The 9879-nt window shown below is 43.4% G+C and overlaps 1 protein-coding gene across 1 annotated transcript; it reads left to right on the top strand.

The window, feature by feature from the left end:
* LOC118118159 (oxygen-regulated protein 1) lies at positions 1–9035 on the top strand. Its single transcript, XM_035171092.2, has 4 exons — positions 1–140; positions 1186–1863; positions 2938–3097; positions 3345–9035. The coding sequence occupies exons 2-4, from the start codon at positions 1201–1203 to the stop codon at positions 8657–8659; spliced, it is 6138 nt and encodes a 2045-aa protein (XP_035026983.2). The 5' UTR covers positions 1–140; positions 1186–1200; the 3' UTR covers positions 8660–9035.
* The last annotated feature ends 844 nt before the right edge of the window (positions 9036–9879 follow it).

The raw sequence follows: 9879 nt of genomic DNA, 5'->3' as shown, positions 1-9879 counted from the left end.
GCAAATTGGCCATGATGGTGCATGGCCCAAAATAGCCCAGGGCCGCGGCTGAGAGGCTTTGACCAGCGCTCGGAGGAATAACAGATGCACACTTTCTGCTGTTTTAGCCACTATATTTACGGTGAAATGTGACAAACACGGTAAGCCCCTCTCATTACATCTTGGTTTATGTGTTTCTGTGCGTGTCTGTTATTTTCAACAATTCCTACAGGGTGTAGTTTGTCTGTCAGGTGTCTGTGGCCTTTGTCTAAGACCGTATGTGTGTACAGTTACTTAGACTTGTTGTTCACAGTAATGTAAGTGGGTAACTATTGTGAGTTTAATGAAGAGGAATGTGTACTGGGACAGATTTTTTTCTTTCTATGTTGAAGTGTATAGATAAATATACTGTGCATGTTGTAAAGCCTCTTTAAAGGGCTCAATACGAGTCTCTGTGCACTATGAGACGTTATCTCTGACAGACTATTCTCTCTGTATAAAGGCCTAATGATAGTATGCAACTATTATGCCAACATAACAGCTTATGAATTTTTTTACTGTACTGGAATTGTCTAATAATTTGTCAAATATATACATGCAATTTCCATTGACCATTGACAATGCATTTGATTAAATGTCACGTCCCAGGTTTTATTTTACATGCACCGGTATGTCAGTGTAATTGTGTCTTTTTGAGGATTGCTATTGATGAAGGATATATAAATGTATTATCACCAAATATTAACAGTTGTTTTAAGTCTTCTGAGCCTCATTTGTTCCACTGTTTATAAGCAATGTTAAAATACTAAATATTAGTACTTTATAGTAAGGAACAGCTGGAAATGTCACCCTTTCAAATGTATTGGCTTCATCAAAACAGAGAGAATACTGGCCAGATTGTTGTTACTGAATCAGATTGTTTGGTAACAACAATTTTGTCAATGTAAGGAGTCAATTGTCATTCTATACATGTGTCTTTGAGGTCAAAACCACAACTTGATATATCTAAATGCCTCTCACACTCAGCAACTGCAATCTTGAATGGGGGCAGCTTGTGGTTTCCTTATTGGGATTGTGGTCATCTTCAAAATGAATAAGTCATGTTGGACAACAGACTATTTCCAGCAGAGTAGTCGATCACTTTAGAAGCACAACTTAGTGTGAACTCTAGTAACAACTCTCTCCCTCTCTGTACTTTCTTTCTAGAGACCACTTCACAAAATGAGCAACACGCCCATCCAGGACCCAGCTGCCGAGGAGCTGTCCTCTGGCAGCGATCAGACGTTTCCCTGCCCACCCTTACAGCCCACCTCTGATCCCTCAGCGTCCAAACGATTATGCTTCTACAAAAGTGGTGACTATAAATTCAGCGGGCATCGCATGGTCATCAATGCCCGCACCTTCAAGACGTTCGATGCCCTGCTGGACGCTCTGTCCAAGAAAGTGCCTCTGCCATTTGGAGTGAGGACCATCACCACACCGCGCGGGATCCACCTTGTGAAGGGTCTGGATGAATTTCACGATGGGGGATCTTATGTGTGTTCTGATCAGAAACGGGTGAAGCCACTAAACCTGGCTGAGGTGAACCGGCGGCAGGTACCGTGGAATACCACCAGACCCCTCAGCACTGGGCGGCGGAGGCGTCTCCAGTTCGGTCAGTTTGGCAGGAGGAAGGAGCTCGCCAACAGGCCGGCAAAGGTCACCGACAGGGTGACATTGCGGACACCGAAAAGACTTGGGGTCATCAAGAACAAGGATCCCACAGTTAAATGCACTATCATGTTGCAGAGAAGAACGGCACCGACGTTTGATGCTTTGCTGGATTACCTTTCTCAGATCCTGAAGTTCCCGGTGTTGAAACTGTTCTCCACCGACGGCAGAAGAGTGAGTGTTTTGAAAACTGAAAGTTGGAATGATGATGGATCAGAATTAGTTAAAATTAACTCTTTGAAATATTATGAACTGCAGATGCTTTTGTGGAATTGGTGAAATGTTAGATTTGTGTGAGTTAGTTCCCCCAAACCACACTCAAAGAGCAATGAGAGGGATTTTGATGTTCTCAATTTAATATTTAAATTTAATTCTCAACAATTTAAATGAATTCTTCACTTCTCTTCAAACAAGAAAATGTTCTTCTGTCCGTTAGCACCATGGCGTGTTAATTCATGGTCATGACTCAGTCGTTGTCCTTGGATAGACTTTCTTTCGGCCTAAGGCTATATAAAGCAAAGGTTTGTCTGGGCCACACAAATAGGATAGTGTCTTTAAATCAAAAAGCTTTAGGCAGACAGACTCAACCACACATGACGGCGGTGTAGAACGCACCATGTTCAGACTTCATCACCTTATTTTAAAAACATCAAAACATCGATTTTTTTCAAGAAGTATTTGAAGACTGTGGGAACTATCTGGACCATGATGCTTTGTGAGTTACGCTTTTCGATTGTTTTGCCAGAACTGAATGTCTGTGAGTCATAGAGTTGAGTTAGTTTGTGAGTTTTCTCTTTCAAATGAATTGTCACAAAGTTTTATCTGACGCCTTTCAGTTTCAATATAACTACAAACGTGTATGTTCAATACCTCAGGAAATCAGGGCTTTTAATTTTACCTGTTACCTTGCACATTGTAAGTATTCCAAGAAGTGCTAAGAGGTGCCATCAAAATCTCTACCCCCTGGTGAGTTATCTCTGTAATCCCACATGTACTCTAGCAAAAACAACAAGCTCCCTTTTATAGGTCATGAGTAAACAACCTTTAAATCCATCACAGAGCTTTAGAACAGTCTATGATGTCTAGACTGTATTAAAATAACACTTGGGATGAAGAAATAGAATCAACTTGCAAGTGATATTGCGACTTTGAATTTCAAAGGAAGAGACAAGTAAATGGACAATTCAAAATACTGTTTCCTCAGACGTTGACTCGAATGTCCCAAACTTGTTTCTCCTCTTGTTTCAGGTTGACGGTCTTGCTGCACTTATCCTGTGCTCCGGAGTTGTTGTGGCTGCGGGAAATGAGCCATTCAGATTAGGAAACTACAGTTTTAACAGAACGGGCCAGACGGCACAGGCCTTGTACATGGAAAATCTGGATCCTTCTATGCTGCAGCCCAGCACTCGTAAGTTTTAATACATTTAATGGATAAACTCCAAGTAATGTTGTATGTCTATAGTCAGTGACTGATATTCAAGTGGTGTGAATCTTCTCTTCTAACTAGCTTGGAAGGATGTTTCCTAAAATATCAAAATAGTCCGAACAAACTAATATAAATACTACAATATGCTTTTTTAAATTTCCTAAAACATTTTCTTTCTCCCTCTCTGTTTCCCACTTCTTCCACAAACACCTTCCACCTCAAACCAAAGACAACAACAAATCCTTCTCAAGTGGAAGAGGCTCGAGGAACTTCTCCCTATCGTCGGAGCGATACGTTATCAACCAGATAAACAGGTCTCGAGATGGAAGCATGAACAGCCGCCTGCATCACCACAACGAATCGTTTGACACCGAGGTCAACCAGAGGGGGAGGGGAGAGAATGAGCATCATCCTTGCATCTTACCTCAAGACGACGACATTGAAAAGTCTTTCCGTGTGAATCAAGACGGCAGCATGACTGTAGAAATGAAAGTGCGTCTGACCATTAAAGAGGAGGAGATGCTCCACTGGACCACCACGCTCAGCCGCCACTGCCTTAGCAAGAGGACAGTTTGTGCCTCCATGTCCGAGTCGGCCAACAGCTCACCTGACTCAAACAACGGCGTTGCCAAAGACTCCTCTAGCATCAGCGAAGGTGACAGCAAAGAAGAAAACCATGCCAATGGAGCTGGAAAGGGTGTCTGCTTCAACGACAAGCAAGTGTACAAGAATTACAATTCAAAAGCTTTGGGAAGAGCCAAAACGATCAAACGCACTCCTACGCCAGGTCCTCGGCATGTTAAGAAGACGGCGTCTGTTGAGAGCGTGAAGATGGTGACAGAGTCGGGGATTCAAGAGAGCAGACTGGGACATTATTCCTACATGGAGAAGACGGCTGATGGTGAGACAACTGAGGGATACTGCGTTGTAAGACACAGCAGCAGCAGCAGCAGCCGGCCAATCCCAAAACCTCGGAAAACGGCCTCTGCTGGAAAAGGCAACAAAGGCTCCCACTCCTCCATCAGGTCGTCAGGAGTTGCTGAGGTCCTTCAGATACAGAATAACGGGATGGAGGTTACAGAAACTGTCATGCATATCTACGAGAGTCAAGGCTGCTATGACAACTATTTTGCAAACGAGGAATATAGCGCAGATGGCGCGCCTTTGCATGGTTCCACCTCAGGGCCAAATAGCAAGCCGTCCACAGGGCCGTCGGGGCCACGTTCATCCAGCAACGACTGTGATATAGATTTTAGCAGGCAGCCACCCACTGCTGACTCACTACGACTGAGAGAGGAGATGTTATCGTTGTCATCAGAACCAATATCTCCAACTCATGAGATTACAAACAATCTGCCTACAGTGACTGAGGACGATGCTCAAACAGCAACAGACTCCCGGATTGAGGATACAGTCAAAAGGGACAAAACTCCTAAAAGCGAGAAGAATAAAAAGAGGACTAAACCTGCTGTGAATCACAAGAGTTCAACTTCAAAAAGTAGCAAAAATTCAACTGACAAGCTAAGCAGCAATACCAGTGTGGGGAAAAAGAGTTTGGGTTCATCAGAAAGTGCTAAAAGTGGCCATAAAAGTAAAGAAGCGGAAAATAAAGAAGAAAAGCTTCAGTCTAAGAAAACAATCAAAGTCGAAAAGAAGCCCAGGAAAAGCTCAGCCTTATTAGACAAAACGGAAAATGTAAAAATAACCCCACCTAAGAGGCAAAGCATGAATAAAGTAGCTGCTAGAGATAATGGCCACAATGTAAATACTCCAAGTGGGAGGCCTCAAATGAAAAAGAACATCTCAGACATATTACAACCTAAAAAAGCACTTCTGCAGAGCAAGAAAACAATGAGTAAACCCAAATCCATGCCAGAGAACAGAATGTCATCACCTAAAAAATCTTTGGAGACAAGCGAGAGTGTTTCAATGCCTTCCCTGAACCCTACGCCCTCTGAAATCCACCAATATGTCGAGAACTGGTTGGAGACAGTCGGCCAAGAACAGGCGCCGTACACCGAGGCAATTCCAGAAGATTCCGAGCCTCCGTCAACGGTGGTGTTTCAGATAGGCGGTGGGTCGGAATCAGATGAAAAGGAGGGACAACAGAATAATTCAGCTGAATATTACCCACTGTCTGGTGATAATATCAAGAAATCTGCTTCTTGTCTAATGGTTCCTCTTTACAAAGGAGAGCCAGAAGCATCTTTGTTGCACAGTGTTTCTATGCCAAGTGTCAGAGCGGATCCTGCGCACCAGGACAACCAACTGAGGGCACATAAATCTGCAGAGGCCATTGGCCCCACTGGCTGTGAGTCAACTTCAACCACGTCCAACATTTTAACTCCTAAAGAGAAGATAACACCTGTCCTGCGTCAACTTTGTTCCTCCATTCAAAACATCAGAAGGGCATCAGACACCAACACGACATATAACCTTGAGAAGTCCAACAGCCTCCCGGATTTCTCAACACAAGTAGCGTCAGTGTTTGGCTCGTCGTGCAAAGCATTTCTGTCCTTCTTGTCGGTCATGACTCTGAGAGATGACCTGACAGGCTCTGCTCCCAGCGTATGTGACCAATCGAGAAGCACCTCAGAGGCCATGCTAATGATGCAGTCCCTTATGAAAATCTCTGCCATTGATGACAAAGAAGAGCTGAGGGCAAGTCTGACAAACCTGCAGAGCAGCACATCTTCTCAGTTTAGAGAACGATGGAAGGATTTCCAGATTTTGAGGGAAAGGCTTGAAAGTGAGCCACTTTCTCCCAAAGTTTCAGAAACAGAGTTTGCCCTGGACCTTGACTCGGAAGGTGGGGATATATTTGAGGATCAACATCTGACTCTAGATGAGCTGATGGAGGAGCTGAATATGCCTCAAGACCTCAGATCAGAAATTTCCTCAACAATTCACCAAACTAGAAGTTTTTACCCTGCGGAGGAGAGCACTATGGTAGAAACTGAAAGAAACCAGTCGGACTCAGAGGAAGATTTGGAGAAGTTTGTTGATGAATCCAATGATGAAGCAAAGTCAACAGATCCCGATGATACCTGCGTAGAGGAAAACTTTGCAGAAAGAAAAATGGATAATGATGATGGAGATAGAAAGTCAGATCAAGAAGCTGATGAAGTTCAGGAAATGGGCAATGATTCAGAAGTTTCACAGACAGAACAAGATGAGGCACTGAACGATGAAGAAGATGAAGACCAGGTAGAGGAGGATAGGGAGGACAAGAAGGCAGGAGAGGATGGAGAAACGAATGAGACAAATGATGATGGTAAAGAGGAGGCAGCAATGGAAGATGTTGAAGGGCAGAAAGCAGAGAAAGGAAGTGTTGAGGAATCAGTTGAGAAAGAAAAGGAAGGAACAGAGGAAGAGATGACAGCAGATGAGGAAGAGGAAGGGGAGAAATCAGAAGAAGGAGGGGAAGAAGTGGTTGAGGAGACAGTGGAAGGACTGTTGGACGAAGACGATCCAGAGGAAAGAGAGTACAACAGTGTGGAAGAGACAGAAGAGAGAGAAGGACTTGATGAGACGGAGGAGGAAGAGAGAGGAGGGACGGATGGGGTTGAAGAAGAAGCAGATGAGGAAGAAAGTTGGGATGAGGGAAAGCAAGTGGAGGCTGAAGAAGAAGAAGATGACCTTAAGGAGACAGATGGAAATATTGTTGAAGAGCAGGAGGAAGAAGAGAAGGAGGAGATCGAAGGACAAACAGTTACAGAGTACGATGTAGAAGAAGAGTTGGAGAAGGTTATTGAGGAGACAGAAGAGGAAGAGGAGGTAGAAAACATATTTGACATAGAAGAAGAGGTGGATGTGGTTAGTGAGGATTCAGACGAAGAAGCAGATAAAGTTAAAGAGATGAAAGATGAGGAAGAGGAGGTAGATAATGTAACTGAAGTGGTAGACGAGGAAGAGGAGGAAGAGGAGGTAGATAATGTAACTGAACAGGTAGACGAGGAAGAGGAGGAAGAAGTGGAGGTGGTTTGCAGGGAAAGCAATGAAGAGGAAGAGGAGGATGATGATGCTGAGGTTGAGAGGACAGAAGAAGAAAGGGTGATCACAGATGAGTCAGTTGAAGAAAATGAGGTACAGGAGTTTGAGACTGAGGAGGAGAGGGAAGATGACAAAGAAAATGAGGGATCAGACCAGGTGGAAAAACAAGAATCAAAAGAAGAGGTGGAAGAAGAAGATGTTTCTGAGGACACGGACAATTTTGAAGATGATAACGGTTGTAAAACCCTGCTGGAAGAGGCCTCCTATTTGCAGCAGAGCAGTCACGAGGAAGCAAATGCAGAGTGTAACAGTGAATCACCGACCAAATATTCCTCTGAGGGGCAGTGTGAGTACGCTAAAGGCAGCGGAACAGACAACGAGCTTGAAACAGACGAGGGAGGGGAGCGTCATGAGGAGAACAGCATCGGCATGATCCATCCTGTGGAAATATCACAGGAGTTACTAGACTTTGTTAACTCGGCCCTGCAGTCGTCTTCGCTCACTTTCTCGTACGACGCTCGGGGGAACATCAGGATAGAGCCGGATTACGCTCGAGTTGTACAAACTATGCCAACTCTTTTTCCAAATAGAAGAAAGGACAGTTCTTACGGCTTAAAACGTCTCCCGAGCCCAAACACGTCTGATTTATCCGATTACAGACCAGATACCTCAGAGAGCGGTGGGTATAAGACTCAGGAGTCTGTAGATATTGTTACAGAGAGTGGAGAGGAGGCCTCAGAAAGATCCTCTCCAGCCTTAACACCTGAGAACGATTTATTGTCTCTTGCAAGTAATGCAGAAGTCTTACAAAGTTCCAGGATAAAAAGTGAAGAGAGTTTCTCTTCCAGTGATTCGGGCACCAAAGCCTCAAAAGAGGATCTGTCTTATTTTAGTGCAGCAAGCTCATTAAAGGCAGATGCCGAAGCTGCGCCAGAGGCCGCACAGCCCGTCTCCTTCAGCTCAGAGAAGGACACCGGCGATGGGGTTTTGATTGATCAAGGGAGGTGGCTGCTCAAGGAGAACCACCTCATAAGAAAATCCCCCCCGGTCGCCCTGGGAATGTACGGTAACATGGACAGCTCCTCCACCGACACGGGTCAGGAGAACGCCGGTGAGGATTCTCCGCTTCACCATAAGACCCAGCCCAACCCCCTCGTAGACATATCCTCTTCCGAGCTCGAGGATATGGCGAAGCCTCCAACTCCGAAGTGCACCTACTACAACATGCCACACGGGAGTGACTCGGATCCCTTTCTGGACAATTCCAGTGTGCACAGTGTGAAAAGGGACACAAGCAGTGGGATGGGAAGAAGCTTCAGGGTGTCGCCAAGTATCGATACTTCCAAAACCCGGCCAAATAAAATCGGCAGTCTGTCTTCATTTACATCAGTTGAGTTCAGATTGCCAGATGGGAAAATTCATCCCGAGGGGGAGGCCCCGGCTGTGACTCAGCCAAGAAGGACATCTAGTGGGGGAGGCAGTGCACTGCAAGCACAGAACTCCCCGGAGACACTGCTTGTGAGATGTGGACAATACTGCCCCATACTATGAAAGAAAGTCTAATGTGTAGCTATGTTGGACAATGATTATTTCGTTGTGATACAGCTAGAATTTTTTCTAAGGCCATCAAATCATTTAAGCACAAACCTTCTTTGCAAACCAGCCAGACCTACAGACCCGTGCCATTTACTTCAGTTTCAGTGCAGACAAACATCGTTTACAGACTTTTTTTGTGTGTTTTAATGGTGATGGTGATGAAATCCAAATTCATAAATACAGTATAACAATATCAGCAAGTACAAACAACATATTTTTTTACTGTTTCACTGCAAACTGTACATAACAATCTATCATAAAGTACAACTCATCTATTTTTCTACTGAATATAAAGCAATACATAGAAGAAATAAAGTATATGTGAAAGAAACAGATTTTATTCCTGTTATATTTTATTGTTTATTGTTTATTGTCTAAGACAGTCGTGGGTATTATCATATTCAATAAACCAATGTCTTGTTTTTTATTGTATATGTATTGTTTATAGTCCCCACTAGACTTGTCTTAGCTAGATAAGAAAAGAAAAGCTCAGTCGAGGCTGAGATATCCGGACTTTTACTCCTTAAATTTTCAATTTCTAACACTCTCTTAATTTCATTAGAACCTGCTCTGTAAATGTCCACACTCTTCAAACTCCACGCCCCATGGTTGGTAACTCTATCTGTTATAAATGTGAAGTTTCTGAGCCCAAAACAAGATAACTATGAGGACAACATCTTAAAGTAAAATTAGTGCATCAAATCTTTGTAATTCTAATATGTTTGTACCTTCCGTCATCAAGATTTAAAAAGTTCTTCTGAATTAATTTATTTTACGTATCAAATGAAAACAATTGAGGCAGCTGTTCTGTAAAAGTTCACAACTGAAGAAGTAAAGGAATTGAATGATTGGAAGCCAATAATAATATGAACAACTGCAAATGTATTTTCAGAAAAGAATCAGTTTGTGCATTATGACGTCTCAGAAAAAGGTTTAGGTCCTGAACTTGCTTGTGGGACTATTTCATTTACTGGGATGACTAATTCACGATTGAAACCCAGTTATGAGTCAACTGCTGCAGCACAGGCTTTTTCTATATAAGCTCTCTTTTTCAAAGCAGTTCTTTAAGGCATACACACACACGCAAAAAATAAAAACAAAAAACAGCAGAACAGAGTTTGCATACACTTAAAGTTATATTGAGGATCGAGATGTAGACTGGTGAAAATAATCCC

This window comes from Hippoglossus stenolepis, chromosome 11 (genome assembly GCF_022539355.2).
Source record: "Hippoglossus stenolepis isolate QCI-W04-F060 chromosome 11, HSTE1.2, whole genome shotgun sequence".
NCBI lineage: Eukaryota > Metazoa > Chordata > Actinopteri > Pleuronectiformes > Pleuronectidae > Hippoglossus > Hippoglossus stenolepis.
The sequence above is the reverse complement of the archived record's forward strand: the minus strand, read 5'-3'. Positions and strand labels throughout refer to the sequence as shown.

Bases quoted from the DNA above. Each gene is read 5' to 3' on its own strand.
- LOC118118159 (XM_035171092.2), top strand. From the start codon at position 1,201: ATGAGCAACACGCCCATCCAGGACCCAGCTGCCGAGGAGCTGTCCTCT. The intron at 1,864-2,937 runs GTGAGTGTTTTG...CTCTTGTTTCAG, and splicing joins TCTCCACCGACGGCAGAAGA to GTTGACGGTCTTGCTGCACT. The intron at 3,098-3,344 runs GTAAGTTTTAAT...CTCAAACCAAAG, and splicing joins TATGCTGCAGCCCAGCACTC to ACAACAACAAATCCTTCTCA.